Source organism: Beta vulgaris, chromosome 3, assembly GCF_026745355.1.
Source record: "Beta vulgaris subsp. vulgaris cultivar EL10 chromosome 3, EL10.2, whole genome shotgun sequence".
Taxonomy (NCBI): Eukaryota; Viridiplantae; Streptophyta; class Magnoliopsida; order Caryophyllales; family Amaranthaceae; genus Beta; species Beta vulgaris.
The window spans coordinates 27,194,021-27,209,227 of NC_079204.1; the positions used below are offsets into that span (position 1 = coordinate 27,194,021).

General features: G+C 37.7%; 1 protein-coding gene across 3 annotated transcripts; it reads right to left on the reverse strand.

Annotated features, from left to right (window-relative positions):
- Nucleotides 1-326: 326 nt before the first annotated feature.
- Nucleotides 327-4,147, reverse strand: LOC104907009 (probable serine/threonine-protein kinase WNK9). Of its 3 annotated transcripts, none has more exons than XM_010695856.3 (7): nt 3,814-4,147; nt 3,654-3,691; nt 3,116-3,337; nt 2,699-2,919; nt 2,222-2,379; nt 1,698-2,127; nt 327-1,619 (listed from the first exon to the last, which is right to left on the reverse strand). In XM_010695856.3, exons 1-7 carry the CDS (start codon nt 3,889-3,891, stop codon nt 517-519), a joined length of 2,250 nt encoding a protein of 749 aa, XP_010694158.2. In that variant the 5' UTR covers nt 3,892-4,147; the 3' UTR covers nt 327-516. The 3 variants fall into 3 exon arrangements, with proteins under 3 accessions (XP_010694158.2, XP_010694157.2, XP_048497297.1); XM_010695855.3 differs by having other exon boundaries at nt 3,116-3,343; nt 3,814-4,146; XM_048641340.1 differs by lacking the exon at nt 3,654-3,691 and having other exon boundaries at nt 3,116-3,343.
- Between the last annotated feature and the right edge of the window lie 11,060 nt (nt 4,148-15,207).

Consider the following 15,207-nt stretch of genomic DNA (forward strand, 5'->3'; position numbering starts at 1 on the left):
TGCTACCTGTTGTTGATGCACCATTCACAAAATGGATTCACATTCATCTGCCACACATCGAGACAAAGAAGAGAGATGTACAGTAGTTCTGGCTTTCCAACAATCCACAAGAGCGTGGAAATTTGTTTCTTCACTCTTACCACATCTTGGGCACACAGTATCCCTCTAACTGCTAGATTTTTCATCACACGTAGACAATTCTATTTTAACAGCTTAGTGATATTAGTTACATTCTACCAGGTCAATGCCAGGCCTCTTCACCAGCATCTATAAAAAGTTTTGCTACTATAATTGGCAATGTAAGACACTTTTTCACTACATGAATATCAGAAAGCTAACACGGGTCCAAAGAGAATGCCCATAACTGATTATCACATATTCACAATTTACAACATTGAATATATTTCTCTCAATGAGGGGGAAAATTGCCTGTACTTTTAAATGTTTACTCATGGAAAATATTGACAATATTGAATGGAAAATAACAAGGAAAAATAAGTTACTCTGATAGTTGGCTTAAAATTCTATAGCATCAACAGGTAAAGAAGTTGTTCTTTGAAGAGAATGTGGAAGCACGGCTCCTGTGTAAAAACTTTTGGCAGTGATTATATTCTCCGGGCTGCAAGACTCACTCTGCAATTTTCGAGTGGGAAAATTAGTGAAATCAATGAACTTCCTCCTACTAGGGGTTGAAGCAAATTGAGGCGAAAAATGCTTTTCCAGCACAAATTTCAGATCCTTCTCATCTAATCCTCTTTCCAGAGGATGAACGGAAACCTTCTTATTCCTCTTCAGACCTTTGTATACCTTTTCTGCAACTAAGAACCGTGCCTTCATATCTACACTTAAGGGTTCATCTTTCAGTTCTTTCAGTTGCATTTCGTACTTGGCCTTCAGCCACCTCAACTCCTTCCTTGCCTCATTCTCATACTCCCTATCATCTACAATGGAGCCAGCAGGGGAGGTATATGGTGTTTGGGTTGGAATATAATTTTTGGTGGTCCTCGTCTCATTCTCAAAACTTGATTCATCTTGAGATTCAAAGGGTTCACCAAGGTGGAAATTTAAGCTAGGTCGGCGATGATGATGATGATGAGGAGGAGGAGGAGGAGGAGGATATGCATCTGTATCTAATAGCATACCAGGTTCTGCCCCATCCACCTCAGATGGGTAAGTTATCTCCTCGAAACGTCCACGCATAGAAGTTGAACCATGACTGGAGCAACGAAGGAGTTGGACATTGCGGAGCTTGGGGCTGCCAAAAGAAAGATAATCCGCTAAAGAAAAACGCTCAATAACACAATCTTTATCATTGTTTATGGTTGCGCACTCGGCTTCTTCTTCCTCTTCTTCTTCTTCTTCTTCTTTTTCTTCTTCTTCTTCTTCTTTTTCTTCTGCTTCTTCTTCTTCTTCTTCTTCTTCTTCTTCTTCTTCTTCTTCTTCTTCATACCAATGCTTCTTCCAATCAGGGACTAAAGAAGCAATCTCACAATCTATCATATCTGCTATTCTCTTCACGTCTTCCTCCTTAATACTTAGTTCAGAAACCATTTCCGTTGTAACGCTCATAGCAGTGTCAATCTCAACGTCAAAAGGGAAGTAGATATTTCGTACTCGCCCTGAAAAAAAAGTAGATTATTTTAGCTTCTTTGTGTAATCGCTCTGAAATAGCAGAAGAATAACATCAAAACCAGTACCTTCTCTATCTGTGATTCTGAGTCTTAAGAAGATATCACCATTTGTTCTTTTTTTTCCCTTGATGGCGATGTCCATATCTGTCATATTGTCATCCTCAAGAAAATTAAATAGCTGAACTTCATTGGCTGCCAACTCTAGAGTTTGGTACTCGTGCTCATGATCTGGTTCGTAACCAGCATAGTCACAGCTACTACTACTCACCAAAGAGTTCTCATTCTGGCAAGGTAATGGCAGCACCTGACTTAATTTTCTATAATCATTATCATGATCACTTGGCCTTAGATCATATCCTTCATCATCATATTGCAAAAAAGGATCCTCTAGAAGCTCCTTAGCAGAAAATCTATCAGACACAGTTGCCAAGCATTTTTCAACAAAGGTGCGCACTTCTGGATCCTTCACTTTGTAAAGAGCATCTGGCTTTTTGCCCTATCACAAAAAAATTCACTATATCAATTTAGTTGATTGAGGACACATTATTGATTTCTGAAAGTGAACATAAACATATTTCCTGGGTTCTTACAGAAACTACTTTCTTGTAGATTTGAGCAGGGTGTGTGCATTCACTGTAAGGATATTCAAAGGTAACCATTTCGAGTACACACATCCCAAATGAGTAAATATCAACTAATTCATTGTATTGCTCAGCATAAACCTCTGGAGCCATGAATTCGGGCGTACCTGAAATAAGTGGCACAAGAATTTTCACAATTTGGTAGCATTAGGAAAAAGACAATTAATTCCCTTCCATCAATTATGATGTGAATAATTCATTGTAACCCCAGAATCTCCAAATAAGAAGCAATATAATTGGTACTATCTTATATGAGTGTGGTATTTTACATCTATAAAAAAATGTCTGAATAATAGAATAGAAGTCACTACCATATGGGAAAATAATGAAACTAAGATTAAATACAGGCAATCATTGTATTATCATCATACTACAATTTTACCTTCAAAGACAATTTCAATGATTAAACGGACAGCTCAAACTTACCAACACAACGGGCGGCATGAGATTTCCGGAGTATGGCAGCTAAGCCAAGATCTCCAATCTTGACTTCCCCTTGGTTTCCATTAATGAAAATGTTATCACATTTGAGATCTCTATGTATCACTGGAGGGTCATGACTATGGAGATACAAAAGTCCTTCCAAAATCTGCCTACACCAATGTTTTACTGCTCTAATGTTCACCTTTTTATGCTTCAGCCTATACCTTTAATAAAAATTTCCCACAAAAAATATATCAATTAATCACCAGATACTCACAAGTCAGAACTTTAATCAAGGGTCTAATAAAATATTATTCTTTTTACAAAGTAGTAAAAAGACATTTGATTGTCAAATGATTTACTCAAATTATGGTATACAATTAAATACTTCTAACTTGTAATTGCAAAAAGTGGACTTACTGTCTGAGAGTACCAGAGGTGAACATTTCAGTGACAAAATTGATGTTCCTGTTAGTAATGTCAACCCAAGAAGTATAGAATTTCATAATATTCTTATGTTTCAAAGTTTTAAGCAGGTGAATTTCACTATAAAGCCTTTCAAGATCTTCAGGTCTTTGCAGAAAATCAGTAAGCTTAACTTGATTCCAAGCCACTTCAATTCCATCAAATTCATCAAAGCCTCTGTACCTGAAAAAAATTCCACATTTTTTAAACTTATAACAAGCAAGTAAATATCAAATCAAGGTAGCAGAAATACCCATTAAAAGCTCTAACTTAATTCTTTGCAAATTTAATAACAAACAAGATATACTCAACAAAAATTGGAACTTAATTATTGCAAATTTAAGGTCAAATTCTTAACGAATAAGAAATACCCAACAAAAATTGGAACTTAATTTTTCAAATTAAAGCTCAAATTCTTAAAAAAGAAGAAATATCCATATATAAAAAAAAAAAAAAAAAAAAAGAGAGGGAGAAAAAGGGAGTCATTGCTTACACAATTTTAGAGGACCCTTTGCCAAGAATTTCATTATACTGAAAAATAAAATAAAATAAAATAAAAAATTAAGTTAATGCAAATTCTGCATTAGGGAGAAAATGAGATAGATTAGATATTAAATATTGTAATTAAGAAACTGAGATTGGGGATTACTCACTCTTCCATATCTTCCAGTGGGATCAACCTCAATATAATCAGGGGAATCAACTGATTCATGATTAAAAGCAGCATTCATTCCCTTTCTTTTTTTAACGATAAAGAAAAGATTTTGACTTTGAAAAAGCTGTTTTTTTTTCTAATTAGGAGGTGACAAATGAGAATGTCGTATTATGTACCAAAGTTTCGATATTATCAAACTTAACAAGTAACAATAATGTAAAAAGGATTGGGTGTTTAATGTTTGAGAACTAGAGAGAGAGAGTCCAGAAGTGGGAAAGAAAGTGGATGAGTTTGGGAATATAAAAAAATGATCAATCAAAAGGACAAGGTAATGTACAACTAACTATCTATTATCTCAAAGTCACACAGGAGACAAACAAAGGACAACGAGGCAATATGCGTTTGTGCTTTCTCTGTCTTTCTCTCTCTCTTTGGCCCCACTTACCATTAAAACTTGGGTGAGATTTGAGAAATGGGAGTTGGATCTTGAATGAAGATTGAGAAAATGAAGCCCATTTCTTTCTTGATGCCATTTTCCAATAGGAAATTTTGTCATATAGGTCATATATTTTGCGAAAAATAATCTTTTATATTTTTTATGGCAACTTAATACCTTAAAAAAGAATTTATTTGCAAGAAACAATCTTAGATCACTTTTGAGCATCAGTAAAGTAAGGAAATTCAACTACCGCCTCTTCTCTCGTCCTTTTTCTCTCTTCTCTCTCCTCTCCCATACAACCCTAATTTTCAACCTAGGAGCTACCACCACCCTTTTGGATGGTGGTAAGCCCCTTTTCTCGTTTTATTACTAGCTTTTTATGTTTAAGTTTCCAATAAATCTCAATCTCTCTCTAATGGAGAGTTTTTCTACCCATATATTGGGTTATGTCTATCCATATATTGGGTTTTATCTCTCTCCATGTGAGAGTTTAGAGAATTTGTTTTTGGGTTTTTGTGTATTTCAAGATGTTGATTTGTTGATCGAAATTTGTGCAGAGTTGCAACAGATGTCAAGACTTTCTTTACAATCACTTGAATTGAATTCGGTTCTACTTCAAAACTACAAAAGATCGATAGACCCCCTTGCAGAAGGCTGCATCCGACAGCGATGTGAAAGACAAGGGTTTTCAGAAATATTAGATCTACTCAACGATCGTGGTTTTATCATATTAGAATTGTATTTATTTCATTTGATATGTATTTGTTTAGTTTTGATTTTTATGGTAGATGTCGTATGACTTTGAATCAATAAATTAATGTTAATTTCAAAAAAAAAAGTAAGGAAATTCAATTAACAACCACTTTAGTAAAGATTCATTGTTCTTCTATAATTATGTAATGAAGCTTTCTTCTTTTATCTATTCAGTATGTCAAAAAAGCTTGGTTAATATGTGAAAGTGACCTAACGTTGTTTGTTACAAACAAGTTTCTTCTTTAGATCTTAAGTTGCCAGAATAAATTTAAAAGGTCATTTTTCGCAAAATGTGATATATAAAAGGTATGTTTTGACAAAATTTCTTTTTCAATACTAGTATAAAATTCAATTATGTTACTCGCTATGGTTTTTATTAGTTTACGCACTTCTTTGGACGGAGTTTTGGGAGAAATAGGTATATAGGTCATAGAAGAAAAGTGAAAATACTAATTTATTGTCATATTGTATAAGTTAATGTTGTGGGCCAAGAAAAGTAGAGTGACAAGGTAAAGTTGATAATAAATAGTAGAACCGTTCCAAAAACCAAAAAAAAAAATAGGTAAACTAATAAGCAACATCCCAAAAAATAAAGGGGGTAAACTAATAAAAATCAGATGGAGTATTTTCATTGATTATTCTTCTCTACATTATTTCTTGCATAATTGTCATTGTCAAAATTTGTGGCTGCAACTTGTTCCTGGTTGTGATTTTTTTTATATATATGTATATAATGGGAAGAAATCTATGATAAATGTCATGTATTGCAAAGTGGTACTATTTCTGTAAATGTCATGTATTGCAAAGTAGTACTAATTCTGTAAATGTCATGTATTGTTATGTATTACCAGGTAAGATTTGGCCTAGTGGTAAAGGTTTGGTCTAGTGGTAAAGGTTTGGCCTCATGACTTCAAGGTCATTGCGATCAAATTCCACTAGGGACTCTTTGGTGAAATTTCCCTTACCATCCCACCTTCCTCCAAGGAATTTGACTTGCAAACCTGACTGGTTAGACCTGTGCGAGGTGTCAGTTTAGTAAGGTTCTTCATCTGACCAACATAAAAAGAATGTGTTGCTATGTATCACCAAGTAGTATTTGGTCTAGTCGCATGACTTGTATTTTACAACCTTAAGTTTGTGGAATCAAACCTCGCTATAGGCACTTTGGGGGTGGGATTTCCCCTTACCATTCTCCCTAATTCCAAGGGGCCTTGCCTGCTAATCCGGGTCGGGTTGATTTGAGCGAGGTTCTGATTTGATTAGAGTGTCATATCCTTACCTTAAAGAAAATTTATTGATATATATCACTACATAGTCTTTTTTTTCTGGAAAAAAAAATCTTATAATAAATATGAAATATGGTGTTCGCTAATATATTAAAGTGTTTTCCTAGTCGTATGGAAAATCATGTGTTCGACTCCTCTACCTAATTTGTTTTCTCGCTTCATCCTATTACTGCAAGTGTGATTTTATTTCGCTTGGTGTGAGCGAGTATTTAACTACCCTATTGTTAAAGTTTTACTAAAATATATTTTGAAGTCGCAAACAAGTCTTTAAAAGAAGACTCATAAACCTAATTGGATATTGGGAAACTGTTGGGACATCTTAAGGACTTATCCAATGTAGATTTCACCGTCTTGACTCCATATATGGTCAATGAACCAAAAAATCGAGTTCGGGGGTTGAGGGCACGAACATGGTTATGAACCATGTCGCCCATTGCTGGCCTCTACTAAATATCGATTCAAAATTAATTTTTACGCAGCAAAATAACCACGTAATAATTTTCATATACTCTAAAAAGATTAGTTTAGGTATGTTCAAGATATATATAAAAGACTATTTTTTTTAGTGCTATGTTATTAAGCAGTCAATATTACAAGGTTCCTAGCAAATTGTCCATATTAACTGATTTAATTAGAACAATTCCTTAGGTCTTGATTAGCAGTAATGACATGTTGGTGATAAAATAAACATGCATAGGACAATCATAACAACATGAATCTATACATTAAAAAAATCAAATAAGGAGAAAAGGGATTAGAATATACGAAGAATATTTATTTATTAATTATCTACATCATGGAAAGAAATCGTTAGTAACTTCAATAAATAAAATAGAAAAGATTATTCAAGGACCATCAAGAGTATACATATGCCATCCGGGAGGAGAAAGCTTAAAGCCAAAAGATCTATGTGAAATACGAATGTATGTGTGTGCTTGTTTGTGTTTGTAAAGAATATGGAAGTATGTGATTCTGATGCACAACACATGAGTGCATTCGAAGTTTTAGAACGTGTGAAAAGTGTAAGAAAGCATATGAAAAACGTGCCTTTGATTCAAGAAATCAAGGCCTATTTATAGGAAAATAAAACTAGTGCATCACGCAGAGAGTGCGCCAGGCGCAAGTTACTATGCGACACAAAGATACACGTGCTAGGCGCAGATTGGTGCCCCTGACGCAATATGACCAATATAATACAAATCTACTTCTCTCCTATGACTGTCTCTTTGTTGATATGTTTGCCTTAGTTAGTTGTCCAAAGGTACATACCATCGGCTAAACCGACATACAAAGCAGAACAGCAAATAAAAGCATCTTCTATTAGGAGACCGGCCAACATGTTAAAATCCTATAACGGATAGCGCATGACGAAGGCCTACAATTAGTTAACTTAAAGAGTTAACATCTCCTAAACGAAGGCGACTGGAATTAGGACGCTTTAGTAAAAGTGTCCTACTTTCCACCCAAAGACCATACCCTGAGATAACAACCTTAGTAAAGGAACAAGTTATTTCAAATTTTAAACTAGGATGGACGAGTTGCCGTAAAGTGTTAAATTATCTAGCATTGGTGTATTATGGTCATTCTCCTTCTTGAACCAAAGAAAGGTCACTGAGACCTCTTCGTCCAAGAAGGGGGGCATATATTGACCAAACATACAACTGCATATAACCAAGTCCTTGTACCAAAAAGTTGGTATAAAAGTTTCAGATACCCAAGTTTCGGGCCGAACAGTTTTTTAACTTAGCATATCTGATAAATGAATTAAGTCTTCGGCCAATGAACGATGATCATATAGGCCGAACCGTTTTTGTACTTAGTATTGTTGTTCAGAATAATTGATTTAAATGATAGACGTCATAAGTATGGGATTCTGAGGCAAAGATGTAAGAAATAAACTCTTTTATAGATAATTAAAAGAGGAAATTACAACTTAGTCTAAAAATACATTAAACGAAACATCCTACAAGGCTAAGTACAAAAGGCCTACAAGGCTAAGTACAAAAGAGGTCTACGGCCAAAGACTGAGAAAACAGGAGTTAAGCTTCTGGAGGAGTGTTGTTATCTTCGGCCTGGGCATCGGCGTCTTCCTCTTCTTCATCATTATCTGAAGACTCCTGGAAGACGGGAGGCTCCTCCCCAGCAACGCTGGCCTTATGAAGGCTCTCCTGAAATTCCAGCCGACGAACATACCTTGGAATGTCATCCTCTTCGGCCAACATCTCGAAGGCCTTCACAGCCCATGTCTTCGAAGTATCAATCACTTTGTTCAAAGCTTCCTTGGCCGACTCAAATGATGCAATAGCCTCTTCCTTTAGCGTGTGGTTTTTAGCTCGAAGATAGCGATTTTCTCTTCGCAGCTCCACAGCCGCCAGAAGGGCTGCATTTCTCTCGTCCTTGAGAGTCAGCTCAAGGACCACCTTCTCGTCCAACAGTTTTGTCAGTTGGATCAGGTACCTCTTATTCTTGGCCTCCATCTCGACCGAACGTTTTTACTGGAGATGTAGTACTTCTTGCTCAGCCAAGGAAAATTGGGCCTCATCCGCTGCCTTAGTAGCATCGCGGACAATTTGTTTGATCTCTTTTTTCTGAACAATCTTGCCCGGTCTTCAGTTATTGTGCTGCGAGCAAAGAGCTGAAAAGGGAAGGACGAAGGCGTGTCAGGACGGTTGCAAAAATATGAAATATATACAAGTGTAGAAATCAGGCGGCAAGAGAATGAGAATATACCTCAGCAGCCAGTTGAGACATGTAGCCTACATGTCCTGATGAAGCCCCCCTCAAACCTTTGCTGTAAGGCTCAGGGAAACATTTGAAAAGCTCCTGATTGAGCTTCTCAAGGTCGGCCGAGGACATCCTCGCGAAAGCAGCCGAGGATTCATCGTCCGAGAGTGTGGGAGAGCCGTCAGGAGCTACTTCAGCCTGCCCTTTTCCTTTGTCTGAAAGAGGAGACTCGTCAATATTTCGAACGGGAATAACAACAGCCTGTTTGTTGGACGGGCTCATCGGACCCCCGCCAACTCGCAAAGTCCTAACTACATTAGAATAATAAGACTCACCAGAAGATCGGGAGGCTGTCCTATAAGCCTCCGGCATCTGGGATACCAGTTTGGCAACTGGCCCAGAGAAAGCCGACCCGTCTATAGCCGCGTCCGGCTGAGTAGATTGATTCTCTCTCCCTTCCAGTAGAACAACCGCGTCCGGTTGCTCAGAATTAAGGGGGAGAGTAGGATCGATGGGGCCGACGTAAGTAACCAAGGCCCTCTCCTTAATGGTAGGAGGATCATCCTCGGCCGGGATTGAAATCATGACCTTGGGCGCAGGCCGGGAGGGTTTTTTCTTCTTGGTAGTAAAGCCTTTGGATTTTTTGGGAGGAGGTGCATCCCTGGCTGTGGCCGGCCTCTTCTTGCTAGCCTCATTCTCCGCCAACGCCTTGGACGTTGGGGCTTTTTTCTGAAATAAACAAGTAAAAATGTTAGCAGCCAGAAATGGAACGTAAACCAGCCAGGAGTATTTCAGTTTTAGTGGACGAAGTTCTGTTAAATAAGAAGGTCGTCCTACTAGAGCTAAAGTGTGATGAAGGATGTTCTCTGCGGAAGGAAGTCGGCCAGTAAAAGCAGGACGACTTTCCTTCCAGGAAGGATATAGGTTCTTGGCCGAGTTCCCCCCTTGGGAGCAAGATCCGTCTAAACCTAGATACTTTCGGAAGATTTGCTTATAGAGGGCAGAAGGTTCGCTCTTAGACTAGTCTCGTGGGTCAAAGGAAGTCGGCCAAGATACTTTCGGAAGATTTGCTTATAGAGAAAGGGTTCATCCACACACAAAAAAAAAACAAAAAAATAATAATATATGTTGCTAAAGTATTTACCAGTGTGTCCATCCTTTTTTCAGAGCCGGACTTGTTGTACTCCCTCCAGAGGTTATCAGTAAACTTTGACATGCTTATATCACCCGTCCAAGATCTTTTCGGCGCTGCTCTGGCCGAATCTGCATAAGAAAGTATGATTAGATGGATGATACTCATTGGACGAAAGCATCTACTTCGAAGAAATAGCAAGTTATACCTCTATTCTCGGCCTGCCGCAAGCGGCGACGACCAAGAAGTTATCGTTGTAAAACAACTCCTTGAAAGGGATCCAATTGGACGGACCCTTAAAGGAGGAATTGTTGATGGAATACTCCGATAATATGAAGTATTCCATCATCTCCTCGGCTGAAGTACTTTCCAACTCTAAGTAGGACGTTGTTCGTCCAGTGTTGGTAGTAGCCCGGCTAAAGTACCGGTACCGTCTTGCCACGGCTTCATTAGGCGCCTGGACGAACAGGAATTCAGCCTTCCAAGCATGCATCTTGGACGTTTTTGTCCCAGGACGTCAGGAAGCCCTGACGATTGCATACGCTGAAGCAAGCTCCGTCCACTGTTCTTGGAACTTTATAGACATAGTGGATTTTTGAGAAGGCGGCCAGCGAGGGCTCGACACCTTTTAGCTCGCAGACGGCTAAAAAGGTGAGGATGTTTTGCCAGGAGTTTGGGGCCAGTTGATTATGGCCAACATTATAATAGTGAAGAAGGCGGGTGATGAAGGGATGCAAGGGAAATCGCAACCCGACATCCAATGCTAGCCGATAGACAGCAAAATGGCCGGAAGGAGCACTAGGTATAGTGTCTTCTCGGCCAGGAAGAACAAAGCGATACCCCGGCATGGGCATAGCTGAAGGAAAGTGTTTAACGTCGGGACCTACTCGTCCTAGCCAACTATTGTCGGCTAGAATGAACCTAGAGTCAAATAAGGCGCCGGGGCGCCTTATCTCGGAAGAAGTAGTGGACGGCTCCTCTGAGTCGCTGGCCGGACTAGAGGAGGCTTTCGCCCTCTTCACCTCGTCTGTGGTCGTTTCTTGCCTAGACGGGCTGGGTTCTGGAGAGCCTCTGACAATAGTTTCCTCCTGGACGCTTCCAGGAGAAAGATTTTGGGTTGCTGGCCGGCGCTTTGGACTTCACGATCCCCGTTAGCGGGAATTCGTCCAGTTGATGCCTCCATCTCTGAGCTGGAGGCCGGAAGGTTAATCCCTCGTCTGATGCAAGTTGTTTGCTTGACGCGCGCCAGTTTACCCTGCACAGGTAAAGACTGTTGTCTGACTTTGTCGTCCATGTCCAAAATAAAAGAATGCATGTCCGGCCGAGATAGGTCCAACTCTAGAATATGCCGAAGAAGAAAGGCTCTATGTTCTAGGGTCAGAACCAACCCTTGAGCGGCCGGGGATATTCGTTGAAGCAGATGAGTCCATTTTTCTTAAAAATTGTGTGAAAATACAAGGGAAGTAAAACAAAGAAAAGAATACATATTGAAAGTGGTTGGACAAACGTTAAGGACGAGCTGGATGAAACTTCGGACGGATTGAAAAACGCTTAGCAAGAACTTGGACGGAGGAATTTTCTCTCTTTAAAAGCTCAGTAAAAATATGCAGAGTCTCTCTCTCTAGAAAATCTCTCAAGAATGTTAAAAAGATTTCGGAAACGACAAAGGGACATATTTATAGAGGGGTGAAAGTGACCCTCTCATCCGGTAAAAATAACCGTTGCATCCCAAATGCCTTTGAGGGTTGACCTGATAAGACCGGCTAAATGGCGTCTCCTTTTTTTAAAAGAAGGGAAGTTCTAGTCGGTTAAAAGAGGAAACCAACCGTCTTGGCGTCCAAATGGTAACTTCCTCTTTTAAGGGGCAAATGTTGTAGCCTCAAAATCAACGGCTATAAAGGTGACATGTGGCTTCATCGCAGCCTTACAAGTGGCGCGTACCTGTACTAGCAAAGTACATGGGTCATGAGTTTGGATGGGCTAAAGTACACTTTTCTGAGGAAAAGGTGTACTAAAAACCTTTCTTGTGGCCCAAAATTGTACTTAGGCCCAGTGAAGGTAAAGTCTATTTCTGTAAAAGAGTGAGGTGTACTATCCAATCATCACCTGCCATGTGTCATAGCAATATTGCTTAGCCAATCAGATGCTCCCAAATTAGGGTGACATCAAGGTACATCAGTCATCTCAAACAGTATAAATAGTCCTTGAAATCAAGGGAAAGGTACGTTTTTTCGGAGCATAGTATTGTTATTCTGCCATAAATTCTCTTTCTCTACTTTCTCTTTCTAAAAGTTCCTTCATATCCCTGATACTTGACTTAAGTTTCGGAGGGGGGAATACCACCCAAACCTCTAGGGTGGGTCCCTTTTTTGCAGGTTTCAAGGCGGAGCTCAGGTCCGGGATTCGTGTTTAGACATTGTTGCACAAGTCTCCAAATTGAGAACCTACTATTGGGGATCGTACCCTAGGGGAAAAAAAAGGAAGGGCTGCGCTTTTTCAACAAGCGCAGCCCTACATAACAGAAGGGCTGCGCCTTTGAAGAAAAGCACATCCCTTCACTTAGTAGGGCTGCGCTTGTAGAAAAAGCGCAGCAGTTTTTACATTCAGAAGGGCTGCGCTTTTTCTACAAGCGCAGCCCTACTAAGTGAAGGGTTGCGCTTTTCGTCAAAGGCGCAGCCCTTCTGTTACGTAGGACTGCGTTTTTAAAACAAGCGCAACCCTTCTTAAAAAAATTTGAAATAATAAATTCGCGGGCTTCAAATATTAAGCGGGCTTCAAAAATTATCCCTCCTTCTCTCTCCTCTCTCGCGTCCCTACTCCCTTCCTTTTCCTCCTCTCTCATCCTCTCTTCTCTCTCAAAAACTCCCATGAATGCAACAAAAAGCCTGAAATGATTTGCACTAATCGGGCCGACGGAGTCCGATTGCCTATTGTGATACCTTTTCGGAAGTGGAACGGGCCAACGAGTCATCCGAGTTCGTTTAAGGCTCGAAATAGGCATTTTAAGTATTTTCGAATTTTATTATTTCCTTAATTACGTATTAGGGTTTTGTTTTACGTATTTAAACATTATTAGGTCAATGTTTGGAGGCAGTTTTTGACTTTTCAGATCTATAGTTTCTTAATCTTTGTTTTGATTAATGTTCTTGTATTTTCAGATCTATAATTTTTTCTCTTCTGTATTTTAGTTTTTGTTCCTTTTTTTTTCATTTTCGTTTCGTTCCTTTTTTTTGTTTTGGGTTTAGTTGCATTGTAGAATTCTCTATGTGATAACATTTTTCGATTTCCTGTTTTAGTTTTAGTTTTCCTGACCATATTTCCTATTCCCCTTTTGGATTTGGATGGTTTACTTTAAAGTTTAATGCAAATGAGTAAAAAAATGTAAAAAAAAAAAATTTTTTTTTTTGGTAGGAAGGGCTGCGCTTTTACCTAAAAAGCGCAGCCCTTTAAGCTTAGAAGGGTTGTGCTTTTACCTAAAAAGCGCAGCCCTTCTGAGCTTGAAGCCCTACTTAAAAAGTGAAGGGCTGCTATTGAAAGGGCTGCTGTCAAAAAGCGCAGCCCTAAGGGCCTTTTTTAGCTCAGCCCTTCCTTATTTTTCCACTAATGGTAGTATTGATTTACTAGTTTTGCACTACGTAACAGGATGTATATATTTATACAATACTTGTCATCAATAACTATTAACTCTCGTACGTGAAATGAAACGATGATTCTAAAGACATCTAAAACAAAATGAAACGATGTTTTTGGAATCATCGTCAAAACATCGTTTCATTTCACGTTAAAACGTCGTTTCATTTTGTTTTAGATGCCTTTGGAATCACCGTTTCATTTCACGTTAAAATGTCGTTTCATTTTGTATCTACATTACCTGCTAATTGATTGACGTCTTCTAGTGAGTTATCATAAATCGAATCTAACTGTGATATATTGATTTTGGAAGAAGAACCATTCATACTTGTAATGAAAAGTCTAATAACTGAGTTAACAACAAACGAACAAACGAAATTTAATTTTGCACAAAGTATTAAAAACGAATGATTGATGTTTGACAAATTGTATTGCATTTATAACAATGACGTATTTTGTGAAATAAAATCCCTAAAAAAATTCTTCTTTGATTGCTTTATCATGATGCCAGGAATAAAATGGTGGAGCAAATTTATTAGATTCATCATAATAATTTTCCATTAAAAAGAGTGGAAGATCAAGTTGATATGATAATCATCTTATAAATAGTGGTAGACGTAGCAAACTCGAATTTTCATTTATGATTTCCCTTAGATTATTGAACAGATAAAGTACATTAGTATTATATTATAAAGATTTAGTTGATTCATCGTTAAAAAAAATATGAATTTCCCTTACAATTCAAATTGCCATTTATGATCAAATATTTTTATGAGCCAAATAATGGGAAACACGATTTTTAGTACAAAATATTGTGTTCGGAATTTTGTTGATTTAATGGGCAACTTTTAAAAACCTCATGAAATCATAATAATTTTTTAATAATTTATAATGATTTACCATAATTTTAAATTGAATAGTTGTTGGTTGACTCGAATAAAATATAGTCAGTAACTTTATAATACAATAAAATAGCATAAATAAAAAAAAGTTATTGTAACATAATCGAAAAATGAAAAAAAATCACTAATGAAAAATACTCACTCGAAATTAATACTATAATTTCTAGTATTATTTTATTTTAATGATCATTAAAACAACCAAATTGTGTTACTGTTGAATCTTACAAAATGTTATTAGTAATTGTTTGATAAATATTTCAACAACACTGTATTCGTAGATAGTATAACATCTCCTTGGTTTATGTTGATTTCTTGAAATGGAACCCTTTCAGCTTTATGAGTTTTATTAAGATTACAATGAAGAATGTGTAGTGCCATATATTCTAAATCTAAAATAATTCTAGAATCCTTGATCGTAGAAAATACATATTAAGTCATATACCATTTATAAGTATTTAAGTCTTATCCATTGTGACATCTGTGCAAAATTGGTAGAATCTCAAATTACTTGAATGAAACATTGTTA